Below are 23,031 nucleotides of genomic sequence, written 5' to 3' on the forward strand. Positions count from 1 at the left end.
GTGCTGGCTTATTTCTTTGAAGTTTTACCAACTCTAAGCTCAGAAACAGTTGGTCTCCCATTGTGATAGGACCACAACAATCAACTGCATGAAAAGATTTTGAAGAAGTTCACAGCTGTGTGACTGCCCTATCCCCTCCTCTGGGGGTTTTCTCCCCCTGCCTTTGCACTGTGCCAGTTCCATCTCATTCTAATAGGTCTTGGTTATTTTTCTTCTGGGCTTTCTGCCCACCTAAACACATCCACTACAGGATGTTTAAAACCCCCTTTCATGACCAACAAAACCAAGCTTTTTTTTTCCTCTGGTGCTAAATGAAATCCAAGTATTACAAAATGTGAAGCACTATAATTCCTAAAGCAATGCTGACTGAGTTCTCACAATAGGGCCTCAAGAAGCATCAGGCCCATCATCCAGATGCCTCCACAGGGATGCTAACATGGGCCCTGTAGGATTCTGATGCTAAGAAAAAAATGTGGGCTACCACAAAGACTTCTATGACTGGTAAGGTTTCAATAATAGGATTTTCTTCAGTGGGCAAGATTAATATCATTTGATAAACATAGTAGCTGGGGGACAATTCTACAGCCTCCATCTTCTTTCCAGCACCAGGAATCCTACCATCCCAATAAGATGCTTCTGAGGAATAAAAACTGGTCAAATGGAGGGATGATGGGTGTGGAAAACTACCATTTGCATTGGGACAATGACAGGTGGGTTCAAAGTTACTTATAGTGGAGAGCAAACTATGAGAAAGAACTAAAAAGCATTAGGGCTGAAGCAGCTAGGTGACTCAGTGGGTAGTGCATTGGATCTGGAGTCCAGTTAAAATCTCACCTCAGACGTTTGCCAGCTATATGACTTTAGAGAAGCAACTTAACCCTGATTGCTTCCAAAAGAAAAAAAAAGTTTAGGATTACTCCTCCCCTTTCTCCCATTTTCCTTCCTGTGAATGTAGCAAAGGAGTATCCTAAAAACATATGAAAGTATTTTCAAATGTAAGTAATAACTGAAAATAGGATCCCTGGGATTTTACACAGGGCTTCCTTAGCATGCACTGACTTCCACCTCTCCTGGAACTCCTCTTTTCCCATAAAAGCTAAATTGCAATATACCAGTTACCAATACCAATATACCAGTTAGTCAGCATTTATTAAGAACCTATCAGGTACTGTGGTGAGCATTTTTCTTGTTTTTGTTTTGTTTTGTTTCTTATAATGGTAAAACCAAGAGGGGAGGAATTGGGCTTGCTATAGAGTAAAGGCTCTCTACAAATAAAAAATTCCCCTATCTTTCATTTTCTTCTCCACACTTTGGCTGGAATTCATTAGGGTGACATCTACTTCTTTTACTTGTTCTGGTAGATTTTATAATGAATGAATAGCAGAAAAAAAATTTAGAACTAGAGATCACCAACCTCATCAGTCTAATTCATCTGTTCCTTTTTGTACTTGAGCAAATATCTATTAATCTACTGAGATTATATGAGTTGTCAGAGAGCTAGTTAATAAGGGCCATCAAGAATCATAGATATGGAAAGGACCCTGGAGATTATCTGGTTTGCCCCAAACCTTGAATTTATTTGCTCAACCAATTTCAATTTATTCATGTAAAATGAAGATACCATTTCACAGGTAGGAGCACTGACCCCCCAGAGTTGTCCTTGATAGAATGAAATAATATTGTAAAGTGCTTTTCAAAGCTTAAAAACACAATATGTCATTATCATTACTCAACAGCTAATATTCAACCATTATTGACTAATAATAATTATAGTTAATAACACTTAATGTCTCACTATTAACTAATAATAAATATTTCATTTTAATTTAATATATTATTATTAACCTTTTCTATACAAGTAGCCCTCTGACTTCTACACGTCTCGGTACTAAAAACCTGGGTCTTCTACTACCAGTGGAGAGCTCTTTAATCTTGTTTAACAAGCTGTGACTCACCTCTGGCCATTGCTTATTTTTGACCTTTTATAATTGAGTTACAGGATTGTGGAAAGGATGATAATTTGATGTTCTGTTAAAAGAAGTACATGCATTTTAAAACAGAATTAGATGAAAGAGAATGACAAAATCTAATGTTGGAAAACACCTTATTTAAGTTCCTATTTAATGTCCTGGTTTCTTCATTTTTTTTTTAAATGTAAGGATATTTCAGGAGCTTTAGTAAATAACACAATTAAGGAACACTTTCCCCTTTATTTTGGAATGTGCTTCAGGATATCAAATAATTAAAACATTCCTTTTTTATTATTTTTCAATGTCACTAATATTGGATGTTGTTGCAAATTGGCCTTCATAGAAGGTACAAATGACAAAAAACTTGAGGATTTTGAAATTTTAGCCTTTTCACATTGGTGATCCCCCCTCCATCCCCATTTGAAAGAATATATTCCTCAGTCCTCATTTGGTTTTCAATAATACTGATCCATATTTCTCGGAGAAGAAGTATCCAAACCACTGTTCATCCATATTTCCTGAATGATCTGATCTCTGCGTTCTATCCTTTCTGCCACCTCAGCAGCCTCTGTGGAATTATAGACAGGGTAAGAAGTCCGGAAAAATCCTGCCATTTCACCTGGAAAGTCTGAGTCTGAAGAATCTTCCACTTCTTCTTCTTCACTATCTTCCTCTGCCTTGTCGATTTCTGGAACTAAGAGTTTCTTTTTCTGATTTAATTTCTGGAAGTCTTTGGTGCATGATACTCTGATCACCACAGCAAACAATGTGATGATTAAACCAATGCAAACACTGGACACAAACAGCAGAGCTGCTCTTTCAGAGTGAGCTGAGGAAAGAAAGAGGAACAAAAACAAAAAGGGTGAAGATCTTGGTATTCAGAAAATGATATGAAGAAACAACATTGATAACTTCAGCCTTGAAAATTCATAGCTAGTCGTCTGTTTATTAAGTAATCCTAATTACTTAAACTCCAGGACTAAACTCCTGACTTTAGAGATGTGAAAATAGAGGTCCATAAAGATGAAGAGAATTGTCCCGAGTCTCCCACTGGAAGATCTGATACTGTAATCCAGGTTTTTTCATTTTTACCACTAGATCTGACTTCTAGAAAATTTCATTACAGAAGAATAACAAAGAACTCTGATACTGTTTATTGTGTACCTCCCGAGTGGGTTGTTGATTTAAAAAACACATACATATACAACACAAATAAAAATGTTTGAGAACTGATAAATTTCTAATTCTTGCAAGCCATCTAAATGATATAAACTAAACTTATGAAAATCTAAAACTATTAACATTCAATTCTTTGTTGTCAGTTTTATCATCCTGTTATTAGACTGAAATATGTTTATTATTGCCATTATTGCCTCTAATGTTGTGTAATCAATTAGTCACATTCGATTCTTTATCTGGGGTTTTCTTTTTTTTTTTAATTTTAATTTTATTTTATAATTATAACTTTTTTTTTGACAATACATATGCATGGGTAATTTTTTACAACATTATCCTTTGCACTTACTTCTATTCAGATTTTTTCCCTTCCTCCCCCAATCCGCTCCCCCAGATGGCAAGCAGTCTTATATATGTTAAATATATTACAGTATATTCTAGATACAATATATGTGTGTAGAACCGAATTTTTTGTTGCACAGGAAGAATTGGATTCAGAAGGTAAAAATAAGAGTTTACACTCATTTCCCAGTGTTCCTTTTCTGGATGTAGCTGGTTCTGTCCATCATTAATCAATTGGAATTGGGTTAGCTCTTCTCTATGTTGAAGATATCCACTCCCATCAGCATACATCCTCGTACAGTATCATTGTTGAAGTGTATAATGATCCCCTAGTTCTGCTCGTTTCACTCAGCATCAGTTGATGTAAGTCTCTCCAAGCCTCTGTGTATTCCTCCTGTTGGTCATTTCTTACAGAACAATAATATTCCATAACATTCATATACCATAGTTTACCCAACCATTCTCCAATTGATGGACATCCATTCATCTTCCAGTTTCTAGCCACTATGAAAAGGGCTGCCACAAACATTTTGGCACATACAGGTCCCTTTCCCTTCTTTAGTAGTTCCTTGGGGTATAAGCCCAGTAGTAGTATGGCTGGGTCAAAGGGTATGCACATTTTGATAACTTTTTGGGCATAATTCCAGATTGCTCTCCAGAATGGTTGGATTCTTTCACAACTCCACCAACAATGCATCAGTGTCCCAGTTTTCCCACAGCCCCTCCAACATTCATCATTATTTGTTCCTGTCATCTTAGCCAATCTGACAGGTGTGTAATGATACCTCAGAGTTGTCTTAATTTGCATTTCTCTGATCAATAGTGATTTGATCTGGGGTTTTCTTAATAAAGATAATGAAGTGTTTTACTATTCCCTTCTCCATTTTACAGATGGGGAACAGAAGCAAATAAGATTAACTAATTTGACCAGAATCACCCAAGTGTCTAAAGCTAGATTTGAACTCAGATTCTCTTGATTCCAGGGCTGGCACTTTATCCCCTGTGCTTACCTACTTGCCCACTGCCTCTAATAGTATAATTTTATCCCTGTCACTAAGGCAGAGTAATGCCTACTCTGAGTTAATTTCTTCAATTCCCAAAGTTCTGGGACAAGTGTAACTTTAGGACCAAGGATATCATTGTAGGTAGCTATCCTTCTACCACTGTGAAAAGCTGATGAGCCCACATAGAGGCACTTCCCCTTAAAATAAGCCAGTAGATACAGTAAACTTTTAGAAAAGGCATCTACTCAAATATCAAAGTAAGAAAAATAGTTATAAAGCAGTTTCCCCTAAATCCTGTGATGTACTCTCCCATACATAGAATCCACATGGGGAAGAGTAAGAACAAACTTATAAGGTTGTGGCAGTATGGCATATATGCAGGAAATTCCTGTGGGTAACTTGTGAACAACAGAGTCTTGATATCTTTTTGGAGGGGGATCCCTCATGAAGTTCATTGTGAAGCGGGTATACTGATATTGGTGGTAGTCAAGTTGATCCACTTATGGGTTGGGCTAGCTTCTCACAAAGCAAAGAATCTTTAGTGAATGAAGGGCTTAGCTGGGCTTGTGGCACTGGGGCTGGATGGATCAATATGCTGCTGGGATAGGTCATGTAGGTTACTTAGCTGCTGAGTTGGCACCTCATCTAGCATGGCTATTGCCAAGATGGGACAAGAAGATTTCTTTGTCACAGGAACTGTGTGCAGTATCTTTGCTGGATGAGCTGAACTCCTCTACTCCCTCTTATGGGGCTTAATCAGCTTATAGCTCATATAGCTTTAATGAGTCGCTATAGTGTCTGCCTTCTCCAGTGTGATATATACTTGCAACTAATTTTTCCAATTCACAAAGCAGTATCTACATGGGCTGATGAGCTCACATAGGGTCATTTCTCCTTAAAAATTAGTCAGTATATGCAATTAACTTTTAGAAAAAGCCACAGAACGATACAGAACTAGCTCCCAAATAGGGATCTTGAAAAGTGAAATTTATATCTACCAGGATCCTGAAACAGATGCCAAAGATTGAGGGAAATGGTAGAGAACAATAAGAACTCTTTATCGAATCATCAGTGGTGCTAAGGGAAGGAGAGAGGGATCTGGCCCAAGTACAAAATCTTAATCCAAGTACTGAAGATGAAAATATGTATAAATCAAAGCAAACAAACAAACAAAAACCCCACTGAACAAAATGAAGAAACACCATGGCTTAAGAAAGACCAAGAGGTAAGAATAAAGTAATGCCACAATAATTGTAAGCAGAACCTTAGAGTAAAACAATTTCTTGACCACAGGGACTATAAGAGTGGTTGGAAGAAATGAAACAAAAAAAAAATCTTTTTTTAAAATGAAATTAGAAGAGGAAAAAAATTGGAAGAAAAGTAAATAGTTTAGAATGGAAGGTAGTAAACTTTGCCCAAATGGTGAACTTCCTGGAAATTGGAATGAAAACAGAACTAAATAACTTTTGAGACAACTACAAATATTAGAATAAGATAATGTGATTGAAAAAAAAAATATATATATAAGGTATGATATAATATAATATAATATAACAATAACTAGTGTAGGGTAAAAGTCAAGATAAATTAAGAATCATCATATTCTCTGAAAACTATGACTAAATCAAAATCTGGACACCAAATTTTGAAAATGATATAGAAAAACTGCCTATATTAAAATCAAAGAAAAATGAAACAAGACTTTACTAATCACTTCTTCAAAGAACATCCAACTAAAAATACTCAAGAATGTCATAGTGAAAATCTAGAGCTTTCAAGTCAAAGAAAATCTACTATTGTAATGCCAGAGAAACTGAGGCATTATAGAGATTAGAGAGTTTTTAATATTTTATTTGGATTTCTGAGAGGGAGAGATTGTGCTGGGGGCATGTTGCCCACCAGGGCTTATGTCCAAAGCATCCAGCAGAGAATTTGATTTCTCAGTGACATATAAATGGCTCTAAACTCGAGTACACAAAGTGGGGGGGCGATAGAGTCCAAACTCTGGTGAACAGGAATCTCCAGGCAGGGACCATCAATTTGGTTCTGACAGGTTGAGGGGTAGGACCATAAATCCTTACAAATTGGGAATTAAGGAGGTGTCCAACTAGAGCCAGGATACCAATTAGGTATCTGAGATAGGACATCTGGAGTCTTATCTTCTGGAATGCCAGAATGAGCAGGGAAAAGGGGGTTGCAACCAAGGGAATTGAGAACAATTGGGGAAACTGAGACAGAACAATTTAGAGAAACTGAGACAGAACAATTTAGGGAAACTGAGTCAGGACAATAAAAGGGAACTGTGGCACTACACTATAAACAGTCAAAAAAAAGTTCTAGAATGTCAAACTCTAGACTTGGTAGCTGCTGTTATAATAGAATAAAAATCTTAAAATATGATATTCTAAAAGGCAAGGTAAATATTTGGAAAAATATATATCTTTACAATGAGAAAAATATATCATTAATACAAGAGAATTTTCCAGAACTACTGAATAAAAATTCTGAAAAGCAATTTAAGGATTCAAAAGACACACAAGGTTATAATAATTGAGTAATTAAAAGGGGCTAAACTATGATGAAGTGTTGACATTCTAATGGGGGAAAGGAGACAATGAATAATGTTAATGTTTTCAAGGGGCACAGAGCTATTTAAATAAGAAAAGAAAGAGAATTTGAGTATGGCACTATTTTTTTTGTTGGTTTTAAGAAAGGAAATAAAAGGAAGAGAAAAAGGAACATGGTAGAGATGAAATGAAAAAAAGCAGGTATACATTCATGGCAGAAAAAGTAGAGGAATGAGCATCACATCAAAATCACTCTTATCTAAACCAGACAAAAGAGATTTGAACAAAAGAAATTTTCTACATATGTTCATGTATGTATATACACATACATACACACACATCACAGTCTGGTATAAAAAAAGTTAACTCAGTAGACAGGTAACAACAAGGAGATAAGAGAGAGAGGCTTAAAAGAGAGTACAGAATAAAGGAACAATCATAAGCAAAACAAATTTCAGCTTCGGAGGATTGATCATAAAGGTTGATTAAAAGAAAAGGAAAAAAAAACATTATAAGATCCAGGCATTTCTGTTTGGGCTTGGTGAAGAGAGAAGGAATAACAGTGCAGGAAGAGATGACTTCAATTATATCTGACTAATGTTTATCAGAGTCCTTCTGTTTATCAGATCCTCTTTTTTGTAAAAAAGGAGTCAGGAATAAAAAAAAGGAAAAAGTACAAAGGGAAAAAGTATATGTAGCTAAATACATAATTGACAATTATAGTAGTTAATGTGAATGGTATGAATTTCCCAATAAAATGGAGAAGTGTAGTAGAAAATAAATTAGAAAAAGGAATCTAAGAATATATTGTTTACAAGAAACACACATGTAGCACCAATATTCCACAGAATTAAAATGAGGAGTTGGAAATATGACGATAGAAAAAGCAACAGTAAAACTGCGTATCACTGAAGAGATAATAAAGAAAACTTTGTATTTCATAAAACATTTAACAAGTGAACTAGAAATAAAGAAAATTACCTGAAAACATTTGACCCCATCACAGAGCAAAATAACTTAAAATAAGTAGATAAATCTTTGCAAAATATAAATTATAAAGATTATAAGAATTTTGTCAAACATTCAAAAAATATAATAAATGACAAAAAAGATAGATTTAAGAGTTCTGAGAAATCTCACATACACTAATCCAGAGTAAATAATCAGGAGAATAACCAGGAGAACAATTTATAGCATGGTTACAACATTTCAAAGGAAAATAACTTAAAGATTTAAGAAATATATATATTTTTTAAAAAATCAGAAGTTGATCACTGATCATTTATAAATCACACAGTTGATATCCTCAACTCAGAGAGAAAATGGACAATGCTGGGGATGCTTCCTAGAGTGTCAGTGTATCTAATTTACACTCGAAACAACTGCTTTTGGAGCCAGTAAGGCCAATATTCTTTTTTTTTTTTTTTTTTTAGTAATTTTTTGCTGAGGCAATTGGGGTTAAGTGACTTGCCCAGGATCACACAGCTAGGAAGTGTTAAATGTCTCTGGTCAGATTTGAACTCAGGTCATCCTGACTTCAAGGCTGGTGCTCTATCCACTGCACCACCTAAATGCCCCAAGGCCAATATTCTTAAAATACTTTATTCTTGTATTCCTGAAATAATTTTCACTTATTGAATATATTTCTTCTTTATACCAGCACATCTTTTTTTTTTTTTTTTTTTTAACCCTAGGACTAGAAGAAAGGGACTCTCTATTCAGTAAGAATACACTTATTAATTCATAATATTGAATGAATTACTTTAAACTCATCAGCAACATTATCTGGCTTTCAACCACTTGTGAGGATCTCCCACCATTGCAGAAATTAGACAGGAATAGTAAGTATAAGAGCCTTCCAGGAAAAGAGTGAACTATGCAAAATTTCATACTGATGGGTCGTAGGAGCCAAAAGTTACAGACAGTAGATGCAAATTAGCATTTAGATACCTACGTATGATAAAAGTAGAGTCAACTCAATTACTATACCAGTGAAATCAATTAACCATACACAGCTATATTTTTATTTGGCTTTGCAATATGTTATCAGACTTTTATTTTAGAAACTGGGTCACATGACTAACAAAAATTATAAAACAAAAACAAAATCACCAAGAATTCTAATGAAGTAATAATAAAATTGTCACAGATAAGACTAAGCCTTAAATAGAAACAGGTTTCTATTTAGTTTATGTTATTTAGTTTATGTTTAGTTTCGTTTGTTATTAGTTTAACAACCAACTGGGGGGAGGAGAGGAGCATTTATAAAAGACTTTTAATGTGCATTACTAACACTTTCTCCAACACTTTCTTAAGTCTATGCAATCAATAAAACCATAAATAAAGGCCAGATTTGTAGCATCTGTGGATTTCAAAGGTGTAGATGTTCACACTGAAAAATTTAACTATCAGCTATTTGGAAGCCAGAACAAATTGGGTTCAATATATCCCTGCTATGGAGTTTAAAACAATACAGCATCATGAGAGAACTATTAAGAGATTTCTTTCTAAAAGTACAAGGATAAAAGTGGAATTTAAATGGAAGTACTGAAGTGGAAGGAACAAGCCTTAAACACTGTAGAATAAAACTCTTAATACCCTGAATATAGAGGAACTGATTTTTTTTTTTTTTTTTTTGTGGGACTAAACTGAAGAATGGAAGGAAGTATGAAAGCAGGGAAAGGAGGAAGAAGAAAGGGTAATGTGTGGTGTATGCTAATCAGATCCATGGTAAACAAATGAAGGGAAAATAACATTTGTGGTTCTCTCAAAAAGAGAAGCTATGGGAGAATGGTTGAGATGGAAAAGGGAGGCATTGAAACAGGGAAATAAAGGGGGAAAATCTCAATTCAAAGGAAGGAGGAGATCCCACCGAAAAATGCTCCCATACAGTGGGAGAAAAATATTTTATAATGGAAGATGGGGATCATACAATGGGTGTAATCTACAGAGATTTGGTGCTTAGAAAGACCATTATGTCTATGAGAGTGTTGTGCCTCCAATTGATAGTGTCCTATTTCAGGAAAAGGGAAAAAGAGAACTCCTGATTGGAGAGGAGCGTAGTAGGAGGCCAATTGACATCCAGAAGAGTATGAGAGTATAAATGCAGAGAAGAGAAATCATGATGAACTGAAAAATCAAGAATAGAGGAAAATCCCATACTTACTTTCTTACTCTTCCAGGAATTGCTATTTTTAAGAATAAGGGGGAAAAAAAGAAGAGGCTAAGATCTATAAAACGATAAATAGAAATTGTCTAAAAGAAGGAACTTAATTTCATGAGGAACACAAAAGGTAAAGAAGAAATAAATAAGCACGAGAACTTTGAATCAAAAAATAAGAAGGAAGAATAAATAGAGAAGAATTAATAAAAAGAATGAGTGAAAGAAATCTTTTTTAGAAAAAGATGTAGAAATTTGAAAAACTAACAAAAGTTAAAGAGGAGAAGAAAAGGAATTTCACCTTATGATTTAACTGTGAGTTTGAAAAAGTGTATGTATGTGGGAACTTAGATAATAAGATAAAAGGAAGAAAGAAAAAGGAATTAATGTTAAGCAAAATTTTGAAACTAGGGAAAGGGGTAACAAATAGAATAAGGATAAGAGGAAAATTCTGTGGGAACAGGATTGCCTTTAAGCAAAAAAGGGTGGGGGAGAATAAAGTATTCTCTTCACAGAGGAAGAGAAACAACAACAGCAAAAAATCCTAATTCAACAACTTATATTTGAGAATAGATATGTTTAATATCTAAGGAATGAATATCACACAAAATAACAGCCACATTATAAGGAAGGATTCAGGAAAAGTAGGAAAGCTAGATAATATCCTCACTGAAACTCAATGATTTACTAATGGCAAATCCCAATGTTCTGGGGACATAGAATATGGTTTCTTCTATGGTTTCAAGGTGGTAGAAGTGTTGTTGTTGTCCTCCCTCTAACTCTCCAAAGAAAAAGGATTGAGTAGGTTTTCAAAAGTATCCTAGCAGTCTGCATGCAGAGTAAATGGAAAAATCCAATTGTCTAAAATAAAAAAACAAATGATAAAGGTGAATAGGTATTCTCAGAATATGCATGTAAAGTTTACTGAAATTAAATTACCAAAAGGTGAATTTGCCTATAGATAACTGAGAGGTTTTTCTTCATTGCTTTTAAATTAATTTATTGAATTTGCTAGTAAATTTCCTTTAAAATCTTCTTCCTTTATTTTCTTTCTACTGGCGATGTTCAGGGTTTTCTAGAAAATTTTGATTTAAAATTATATCCAGGAATAAAGATATATTTACTGACCAAATGTTAACTCAATCTCTCTCAAGAATGCTGCTCTTCATTCACTAGGAAAACAACTTAAAAGTTCATTTAAATAGCCAAAGGAATAACAATTTATTAAACCTTTTTTTCCTATCCTCTTGGCCATCCTACCTTATTCCAAGGATCACTAGTCAGTTAAAGGTCATGGAATAGATGCTTCTCACATGGGGCTGGAGGCTATTCCACTTCCCAGCCTTTTGGTTGGGCTGGGCAATGGCTATCTTGACTCATAATGTATTCCTGTGGGTTGCTATGACCCCAAGTCTTTACTTGATCATCCTCATTTTTTTTCAGTGCCTCATCCTTTTATAGTTCTCTTCCTCTGTCATTATACTATGAAAATCAGCTGCCCAATTCTCAAATTCCTTCCCAAGAACTAGCCTTAAATTTGCCGCATTCTGAGTTGATGAACCCTGGTTCAGAATATCCAAGCTTTCAGTATGGACACAATTGCTTTTTTGGCAACAATAACTGAAACATCCTTTATGAATTGTTTTTCTTCCAACTTATTCTCACTTGCAGATGGCAGTCTCCAGAGGATAGCTACTCTCTTGGATTCTACCCTATAAGTGACTACTGCTGTTGTTTGACCTTCATTTTCAAAGAGGATCAATGACATCATGGGTGATGTCTTAACTTTCACGTGAATTGGATTTAAATGAAGCAAACTTGCACAAAGTCATAAGCTTTACTCTTTCTTCCAGTCATTAAAGTCCAGTGGCAAGACAAAAGTTAAGATACTTCATAGGATACAGTGGATGACCTTGTTGCTCATGATGCTTGATCAAGTTCTAAGTACTCCACAGAGCCTGTTTCAGTTACTTTTGTGGTCCTTGGAACAAATTGTTCTTATCTGCCCATTTTACTGGAGAAAATCTTCACATGATTGGAGTAGATATCCCCTTAACTCATCAATGGGTTTGAGGTCTGTCAGTTACCCTGAACCTGGTTTAAACCATGTGATAGTTTAATCAAATCATGGTGACTGCACATACTTACAGCACCTTGGAACCACAGGTGAGAATTGGGCAAAAGTGGACACCAAAGGTAAGTGAGCAGCCCTGAAAAGAGCTCATACCAGAAGTGCTATTTCTCCCTGAACACCCCATATATTCTAATAGTTTCCCAAATAGTCACCTTGTCATGAATTTCTTCTCTCTCAGTCCATTAATCAGCAAACATTTATTTATTTTTCTTTTTAATAGTATTTTATTTGTCCCAATATATTCAAAGATAGTTTTCAAGGTTCCATTGTATTCTAGATGTTTCTCCCTCCCCCCAGAAGACAGCAATCAATCCTATATAAATTAAATTTCTGCAATTCTTCTAATTATATTTCTGCATTTGTCATGCTGCACAAGAAAAATCAGATCAAAAGGGAAAAAAATGCAAGAAAAAAAAAAACCAAGCAAACAGCAGCAACAACAACAATGATGAAAAAAAAACAACAACTATGTTTTGATCCATGTTCAGTCTCCATTGTTTAGACACAGATGGCACTTTCCATCACAAGTGTATTGGAATTACCTTGAATTACTGCATTGTTGAAAAGATCAGCAAAACATTTATTAAAGCAAATGCTACATGTAAGGCATTGCCCAATGCACTTGTGATAAAAGGAAAGATTTTTCCCTTTTCTCAAGGAACTTACATTCTCTTGGTAGCTACTCCTACTATGGTACTAAAATCCCAACTAGTGTGCTGCCCATGAACAATTATTCAACAGAATTAATGAGCTTTTATCAAAAGACATTACTTAACTAGCATAATAAGAACAGTATTACAAAAATATCTCCCTTAAATCTGAAGTACAATTTCTCCCACATATGGCAAAGAGTAACTCACCATGCTTGGTACCATACAACCTGGAAGTCATTCCTCTCTTCACAGAGTTTCAGGACAGAGTCTCTGTTGGGTAGATAGGCTGGACTACCAGGGTTTGCTTCTGCCTTGACTCCAGAGATGGAATTCTTCTCCTATATAAAGGGCTACAATCCTTGAAGCTTCTTGCTCCTTGGATGAGAGTCTCTACTCTATGTAAGATACACTATCACTCCTTCTGGTCTATTAGCTCCCAATGGCATGGTCAATGGTGTAGGGAAGGGAAGATTATTTGCATCCCTTAAAGACACCTTGTTTACTCATTCAAACTTCATCATGTGTTGCAATGATCTGAGGTGGGGAGGGAAACTTTTTTCCTTACATAATAAATAACATTTCTCTCATAACAATTTACATTTGTATAGTGCTTGATACTTGAAAGTTTATGAAGTGCTTTCCTAAAATGCAGCCTGTAAAGCAGGTTGTACAGTTTTATATTTCTCCATCTTACACATGTGGAAACTTCAGTGATTTTCTCATGGTCACATAACTCATGGGGGATTGAATTTGGGACTTGAAATCAGGTCTTCAGAGTCTAAGACCAGACTCCTCCTCACTCTATTCAACCTCCCACACACCCCAAAGCTTACTTATCTATCAAAAGGAGGACTTCAAATTCAAACAATAGAAAATGTCTAGCACAGGAGGTTTCAAAACAGAGGCTAAAAACATATTGTTTACTTGGTAGAATTTTAAAAAATTAAACTCATATCATTATTGATCACAAAATAGAAAATTTTGATTACATCAAATTAAAAAGCTTTTGTACAAACAAAACTAATTCAAAGATTAGAAGGGAAGTAACAAACTGGGAAAACATTTTTACAGTCAAAGGTTCTGATAAAGGCCTCATCTCCAAAATATACAGAGAATTGACTCTAATTTATAAGAAATCAAGCCATTCTCCAATTGATAAATGGTCAAAAGGTATGAACAATTTTCAGATGATGAAATTGAAACTATTTCCACTCATATGAAAGAGTGTTCCAAATCACTACTGATCAGAGAAATGCAAATTAAAACAACTCTGAGATACCACTACACACCTGTCAGATGTGGCTAAGATGACAGGAACAAATAATGATGAATGTTGGAGGGGATGTGGGAAAACTGGGACACTGATGCATTGTTGGTGGAGTTGTGAAAGAATCCAACCATTCTAGAGAGCAATCTGGAATTATGCCCAAAAAGTTATCAAACTGTGCATACCCTTTGACCCAGCAGTGCTACTACTGGGCTTATATCCTAAGGAAATACTAAAGAAGGGAAAGGGACCTGTATGTGCCAAAATGTTTGTGGCAGCTCTTTTTGTAGTGGCTAGAAACTGGAAAATGAATGGATGCCCATCAATTGGAGAATGGTTGAGTAAATTATGGTATATGAAGGTTATGGAATATTATTGTTCTGTAAGAAATGACCAACAGGAAGACTACAGAGAGGCCTGGAGAGACTTACATCAACTGATGCTGAGTGAAATTGATGGGGGTTGAGGTCCCTTTAAGATTCCTTTCTAATTGCCCAACCCATGGCTGACCTTGATTCACAAATCCTGGTCAAAGGCATCCTTTGTCCGGGCCCAGCCCCACTATCAGCTCAGCTTCCCCCAGCCCTCACTTGATCTGAGCTAACTGAAAAGCCCTACCCCCCAAGAACTTGGGGGGTACTGCCCAGCATCTTCTAGGTATAAAAGAAATGAGCAGGAGCACCCTCTTGGCAGGAGCCTTCCCAGCCAACACATGGTATCCTTCCAGCCATGTAAGGGTTCCTGCCCGCCCAGCGGCCACCTTTGGCCCTGGTGTCTTTCTAACTGAGCTTTACTTCCAATTTCTACAATAAACCTTTTATTTATCAATCTAGGTTTTCGGGTCTGTAAATTCATTTACAGGGGACACTACACCTCATGGGATTATCTATGCACTGAGAAATGGGGTTCCTCCTTTCCTTTCCCTCATTAAAATGAGCAGAACTAGGAGATCATTATACACTTCAACAACACTACTGTATGAGGATGTATTCTGATGGAAGTGGATATCTTCAACATAGAGAAGAGCTAATCCTATTCCAACTGATCAATGATGGACAGAATCAGCTACACCCAGAAAAGGAACACTGGGAAATGAGTGTAAATTGTGAGCATTTTTTTGTTTTTCTCCCCAGGTTATTTTTACCTTCCGAATCCAATTCTTCCTTTGCAACAACAACAACAAACAACAACAAAATTCGGTTCTGCACACATATATTGTATCTAGGATATACTATAACATATTTAATATGTTTGAGAATGCCTGCCATCTAGGGGAGGGGGTGGAGGGAAGGAGGGGAAAATTTGGAACAGAAGGGAGTACAAGGGATAATGTTGTAAAAAATTACCTATGCTTTTGTACTGTCAAAAATGTTATAATTACAAAATTAATAAAATAATAATAATAATTAAAATAAATAAAAATAAAAAAAATAATAAAATTAAACTCATTTAGGGGCAGCCAAATAACATAATGGATAGAGCACTGGTCTTGAAGTGAGGAAGTCTTGAGCAAATCACTTAGCCCAAATTATCTCACCCCCCCAAAAAAAAAGAAACCCATTATTTATAAAGAGGCAGAAATGTGGTTCCTAAGAATCACTGCATAGATCAGATCTTCCCTTCTCATCCAGCATAGTACTTAGACAAAGTGATAAAGCAGCTTTTCAAGGTCACTAAGACATTCAGTTGCTCTGACCTATCCTAGAGATAATGGATACCTGACCCCCACTCTGTGTTTAACATAAAGAAACTTTTCATGTTGAATTAATGTAGCTAAAACTTAATGCAATTCACTAATCAATCTGTGTGTGTCTTTGTCTCTTTTTTCTGTCTGTCACTTTCTCTTTTATTTTCCTCTCTTTTTAATGTTTGTCTCGGTCTCTCTATGTGTGTCATGTTTTCTCTATCTCTTTGTCTTTGTCTCTGTCTCTCTCATTTCCTCTCTCTCTCCGTCTCCTCCCTCTCTCTCATTTCCTATTTCTCCTCCTCCTCTTTCCTTCTCTCTCTCTCTCTTTCTCTTTCTCTCTGATAGTCATAAAAAGCCAGACATTACTGAAATGACTGAACAACTGTAGCTCTATTTGTTTTTAATATTAATGTCAAAATATTAATGACAAATTATGCCCACAAAAATTGAGTTCAGGGTGATAGTTCTTGAATTTTTAAATATTTCCATGTTAAATGTATGTGTGGGCTCATACACACATACACATGCACATATATGATACATATGTAAGCCTTCTAAACATATTATATCATATACATCATATATTATATACCTAATATATAATATATGATACTTCTAAATTTGGGGTACAATTTATACATTTAAAAATCACACCTTAAAAGCAACACATATATTAACTGAAATACACTAAGAAGATCAGAATGACCTTTCCATAAAGATGGCAAAAATTTGCAAAATCATCCATATTTAAAAATAAAAATTACCTCTTTATAGCAGAAAGGCAGAGGACTATTAGGACAGAATGTAGCATATATAGTCAGTCAGACACGGTCACTGAATTAGGTGGGTTTTGCTTAACTATTACTCTTTATCATGAGAGAGTTCAGTTGGGGAAAAAGATAGTTTTTCTACTAAAAATTACTGTGATATAAAGGCAAAATATATTAGTAAACTGATATTTTTAAAAACTAAGGAAGATAATCAAGTATCATGGAAATGTCTTGGTAGAAAACTCCAAAATGTGATCATTTTAAAAAGTGAGCAGGGAGAATGCTGTCATAGAATGTTCATCAACTGAAGAAAATCTGCAGCCATATTATCCTAAACTATCAATTTAATGGCCCTTACAATTTGGAAGAAGTGATTTTCATTGACAGTGACAGCCCCAGAAATAATGTTGTTGGTTCAGATAATGAAGCAATCTTTGCATCGAATGACTCTGTCACTGAGTTGAAGAAATAAGGTATGGTCTCAGACTTATGAACTAACCTTTCAATTTACTGTTCTCCAAGCCATAGTAAGGGGCTGAATATCCCTAATATCCATTCCTAATTTTAATGTTAAGCAATATGCTATAGACCATTCTCAATTTTAATATTAGCCAGTATGCTATACACCTAAAGCTCCATCTGTTGTTTTAAAGGACAGAAAACAATCTTTTGACCATTGCTCCTAAAATGGGTTATTTCATTATATATTTTTCTACTGGTTTTCCATGTTCATTTTTTTATTTATATCTGAATAGTTTGAAGTTTAGGGTTGTGGAAGGAAGATTAAAAGTCAAAGGAAACAACTTGTTTTTCTTTAATTATTCAGACTCCAAAATTGTAATTTTAAATAATGCATTTGTTAGCCAGACTTAGACAAACCCATTAGCATATTGTAGATAACCTCAATTCATTGACCTACCTTTAATGTAAGCAAATGTGGCCAAAGAACTGCTGACAATAACTCCATCTTTCGCCAGAGCCTTTGATTCGCTTGGATCAAAGTTTATATCTGTTTTATGAAAATGTAAGACCAATTAATCACAGTTGATTCATAAGACATATACCTATAAGCGATGCTGCTAAATCATAATTATTCATATAATATTAAAACACAGCAGAAAAACCCAATACCTGTACTTAAGCTACAAAGCAACAGTATGATCTGTCAGAGGATCAATGGATACTATAACACATTAGATAACAAAATTTCTAGAGAATATGTTAGAAAAAGCCACAGGGTCTCAGTTAAATGGCAGTGATGTTGTGAACCATTCCTCATCCATAACATTATGGCAAGAAATAGTGAAAAGCATGCATCACATTGCAATGTCTATCACAGTTCCTGATGCACAGGAATCATTTATTAAGTATCCCATCTGTTTGTCTACCTGTCTGTCTGTCTGTCTATCTATCTATACTGGGAAGGCTGCACAATTTGCTTTCTCATCCTAAAGATGATTAAGTTCCTTAGTCTGGACATCATTAGGGGTTGAGGGAAGGGCAGACCAAAAACAGTTACAAACAAGTTCTGCTATTTATATTCTTAACCACAATTAAAAACAAACCTAAAATTATTAAAGAATAATTGGGTTATTCTAGCATTCTGGTTACAATTGAAAAATTGTAAAAATCTAAATTTAAGAAAAATTTTAAATTATTTCTTCCATGACTTTTTAAATATCAATTTTTAATAATAAATGGCAGAGAAAGGATCAACTAGCATCACTAGAGGCATTTTCCCCACTGGGGATTTTCTATACAAATGAAGTAATAAATCTAGTCCTCATCCATATTTAATAGAACAGCCTAAGAGGCTGCAGATTATAGGGCACTGAAGAGGTGGACAAAGGAGACAAAAAGAAAATATGGGTGAAAAGTATCCTGGTGTTCCATGTTCTTAGAGGGGAAATAGCAAGGACAACAATCCCTGTCTAGAGTTTTCATGTTTGGGGGTGGAGATGGGGAAGTATAAAGAGACTGGTAGAGTCCTGGAAAAGAAATACTCTTCTCTGAACCCCTTACTGGCCTCTCAATTTTCCATGGAGATGGCAAAGTGCACTCCATCTTCTCTTCCCTCTGGCCCAGAAGAGAGAGAAATGGTATATCTTTTCAGGGTTCCCACCCAACTAAGATAAGATTTTGTCTCTGATTTGCTCTATATTAAGATTGGTATTAAACACAGGTTAGTTTCATTAGTACTGGGAGATGCTCAGAAATTCAAAGATCAGGATCTACTCAGTCAAATGATCCTATAAACTTGTAGATAGTTCTGGGAAGAGCTAACTCCTCCTGATGGACCCCTACAGTTACTCCCAGCACATGCAATTATTCACAGTGGGCGATGGTTGCAAGCAATACCCAGAAAGAAATGAATGGGGCTAGCATCTGACTGGGATTCACAAGTTTATATTATAGTCTAGATGGGTAGGGCAACTAAGTAGAAACAGTTCAGGCAAGGTTCATCTCTGCACACTTCTACTTCCCTATCTCTGTAATATAAGAGCCTCTAGCTACCAAAAGCTCAGTTTTTTTGGTGGCTTTTTTTAGATGATGTCCTGAAGTGCTGTCATTTTTATTTAGGAATTACAGAAGTGGAAATTCCAATCTAGGTGAGATATAAAGACCTGGATATTTCTTCATCCATGAAAAAGAAAAAGGAATGAGATGAGATTTCAGGTGAACTCCAAAAGAAAAAGATGGCCACTACTTCCAGTGATGCATAAAGCCATCTGCCAACTTAATTAGCTTAAGCAGGTTCCCATAGATTGTGGCTAATTACCAAAAAGTTTATTGGACTTCTGGATGTAGAACTGACCTCAGGTCTCAGAATCTAGTGGGGTATACTGTGTCAATTTTCATTTGGAAATTCTATGTATATGTTTGTGTATGAAAGGGCATTTGTGACTAATGCCATCCTACTCTACCATCCAACCTTATTATTAGCAAGATGATTACAAACCATTAATAGCAAATGAAACATATGCCTTTTCCAAATATTTCTTTTCATTCTAATAGATATGTGCCTAACTGTGGTCACATGGACTATCTATCTTTACTTAAAGAGATGTCAATTAAGTAAAGTCATAAATATTACCATTGTCACCATCTTTCTGCTTCAAAGAAGGATTTAGATTAGAAACCATTGGATCAACCGCTGTAAGTATATTTTGGGGAACTAAAAATAAAAAAGAGAAATTTTTGAACTGTCAATTGAAAGTATTTATACTTGAGATTTTCTTTGAATTGCAATGTAGTTTGGAAACTATTCAAAACAGTATTTGAGTTACTGTGTCTATTGGACATACAAATTCAATGTGTTATAGGTACATAATAAGCACTTAATAAATGTTTAATGAATTATTGAAATCGACTATTCTAGATACTTAGTATAGTTTGATCTTAAAATCTAGAAGGGTGGTCTCAAGATAGCAAATGGTGAACTAGCCTTATGGTTAGGAAAGCATAATCAAGATGCCTCTGACACATACTGCCTACTCGTGATGATGAAGAAGTAACCTTACCTTTCAGTATTCTAAGCAACTCTTCATGAGTCTAAGTTGCAGAGGGAGTATTAATCTGCATTGGTGAAGGGAGTTTCCAAACCAAGACTTCCCCACACTGATGAAGTCACAGAGATGGATAGAAAGGAAAATGAAAGGGAAAATAAAGATAACTTCTCAGAACATGGGTTTTCCTAAAGCACAGAGGCCAGTTAGTTCACTTCATGGATATTATTTTTGCTAAAATAATTAACAGTCAATGATGGCAAGATTTAATTCTTCCCTAGCTCACCTGTCCTGTTCTAATCTGCTTTTTTATTCAGTGCTTTAAGTAACTCCTCCTTTCAAATAAACATGAAGATTTTCCTGGCAATTACATGATAAGAGTTTTTCAGAGTATCACTGGCTTCATCTACTGGAGACAAATCCATGAAAACAATCAAGAGACTGAGGCTGGAGACAATAAGAGTATACCAGATCTCTAGCTTTCAGAAAGAAAGCTAAAAAGTGATTAAAAAATAGAGCCAGGCAAAACTGCTACATACTAGTTTTTTCACCTCCACCAAGTGAAGACCTGCAAACAGCAACCCATTTTAATAGATCTTTTTATTTTTTATATTTTATTAAAGGTTTTTGTTTACACTTATAGAACTTTTTTTTTCTTTTAATCAACAACATTTATCAAATATCTATAATGTGCCAGGTATTCAGTTATATGCTGAGGATACAAAAAAATGTATTAGTCCCTACTCTCAAGTAACTTATACTTTATGGGGCTGACAAGTCAACCTTTAAGTAAATAGAAGGTAAATTTTAGTAATTAGAAGGTATTTTTATAGTGATGATGTTGGGTAAGCAATAACATTTGAACTCTACCTCTGATTTATATAGTAATGTATTCATAACAGCAAAAACATGCTATAATGTGTAGAATGTTGGGTTTGAAATGAGGAAAATTTGGATTGAAAGAAGGTCTCAGATATTGACTAGCTCAGTGCGTCTGGACAAGTCACCCAGCTTCTGTTTCTCAGGCAAATCTGTAGACCTTATGTACTGAGTACATTAATGGATGTAGATAGAAGAATTTCCCAGACTGGAAGTTTGTTTTTTGTTTCACTGACAGACTTATAGATTCTTTTTTTTTTTTGACAGTATAAATGCATGAGTAATTTTTTTTATAACATTATCCCTTGTAATCATTTTTCCAAATTATCCCCTCCCTCCCTGTACTCCCTCCCCTAGATGACTTATAGAACTTTTAAAAAAAGCTTTAATGCAACTGGGAGAATAGCTCTAATCTATGGTCCAAAAAATCTGCAGTGGAAACTAAGCATTAAGCATGAAAGAACAAATTTTGCCTCAAAATGGTATGGGGTTTTGTTTGAAGAGGGATGCTTGGTTTTTTCTCTTCTTCTAATGGTAGGGAGCTAGCATTTATTAAGAGTCTAGTATGCTAATCACTTTACATACATTATCTCAATTGGTCCTCACAACAACCCTATACAGCAGGCACTATTATTTATTCCCATTTTGTTGTTAAGGAAACTGAGATGAACAGATTTTTTAGTAACTTGGGCAAGTAAATATCTGAAGCTGAATCTGAACTCAGGTCTTTTAGACTTGAAGCCTATAGCTCCATCCCCTACACTACTAGCTGCCTCAGTGGAGATAGGATGGAGGAAAAGGCAGTGTTGGGGATAGAGAATGATGAATGCAGAAAATCTAAATGAGAAAATCTACACTACCTCACTTAGTGTAAGTCATGAGATGTTTTGTTTTTTCCTTTGCCATTGAGGTGAGAGAAATTCAACTGAAACTTTCTGGGAACTAACCCAGAGGCAGCAACTAAATAAAAGACTTTTGAATTGTCCTGTTTACCAATGTAGTAGGACCCAAGTATTTTTGAATTGTTCCTTAATACACATCTTTTCTAGAGAGTCCAACCAGCTGAATCTGTCTTTTTTTTTTTTTCAGTCAAAGAAGTAACTGTTGTTCAGACATTCAGTAGTGCCAACTTTCATGATCCTATTTTGGGATTTTCTTGGCAAAGTTTGTGATTTGCCATTTCCTTCTTTTATAGTTGAGGAAACTGAGGCAAACAGGGTTAAGTGACTTGCTTAGAGTTACACATGTGTTTGAGGCTGGATTTGAACTCAAGGAGATGAATCTGAGTCCAGGATTGGTGCTCTATCCACTACAGCGCGTAGCTGCCCCAGCAAAGAAGTGGCTCTTGAGTCAAGTGACAAAATGATGACTCATAAATCAGTGCACAGGAATGAGAAAACTAAACCGCACTGCTACCAAACACTCTTTAAATTAATTAACTGGGGGCAGCTGAGCACCATGGACAGAGCACCAGCCCTGAATTCAAATCTGACAACTTCATATTTATGAGACTTGGGCAAGACACTTAACCAACCCCAGGAAAAAATGAAAGAAATTAAATAGTTACTGGTTCTAATTTTTTTTGGCACAATATTATGTTCTCTCCCTGATGAAAAGTAAACTGCTCTCATATATCTGTCTACAAACTGCATTTCAAAAGATGGCCTAAAAGAGAAAAGTACCTTGATCCTTGCATGAATTCTCACAGACTTTAAGAAAGAAAAAATCAGGCTTATCAGAGATGAAGTTCAAAGGGGGAGAAATACCAAGGTGACCTTTTTTGAAAGAAGAACCTATACATAGATGGTTTGGGTAAATATGAAATATTAAAAATATTAAAAATAAATAAATAAACCTACCCATTGACTAAGTGCAAAGAGCCAGATTTGTGTAAATCATTTAGAGCCATTCAAAAA

At 35.3% G+C, this 23,031-nt stretch overlaps 1 protein-coding gene across 10 annotated transcripts in view; it reads right to left on the minus strand.

The window, feature by feature from the left end:
• Positions 1–2,242: 2,242 nt before the first annotated feature.
• The window catches only part of EVA1C (eva-1 homolog C), an 83,043-nt gene continuing 62,254 nt past the window's right edge, over positions 2,243–23,031 (minus strand). For 7 of the 10 annotated variants that reach the window (XM_074300778.1, XM_074300770.1, XM_074300779.1 and 4 more), the window contains 3 exons: positions 19,825–19,905; positions 17,650–17,739; positions 2,243–2,799 (listed from right to left, as the gene is read on the minus strand). In XM_074300778.1, the coding sequence (XP_074156879.1) occupies positions 2,426–2,799; positions 17,650–17,739; positions 19,825–19,905 (545 nt within the window). In that variant the 3' untranslated portion in view covers positions 2,243–2,425. The remainder of the gene's footprint in view (positions 2,800–17,649; positions 17,740–19,824; positions 19,906–23,031) is intronic. The other 3 variants (XM_074300771.1, XM_074300775.1, XM_074300774.1) reach the window with 2 other exon arrangements.

The sequence above is a fragment of the Sminthopsis crassicaudata genome, chromosome 3, assembly GCF_048593235.1.
Source record: "Sminthopsis crassicaudata isolate SCR6 chromosome 3, ASM4859323v1, whole genome shotgun sequence".
Taxonomy (NCBI): domain Eukaryota; kingdom Metazoa; phylum Chordata; class Mammalia; order Dasyuromorphia; family Dasyuridae; genus Sminthopsis; species Sminthopsis crassicaudata.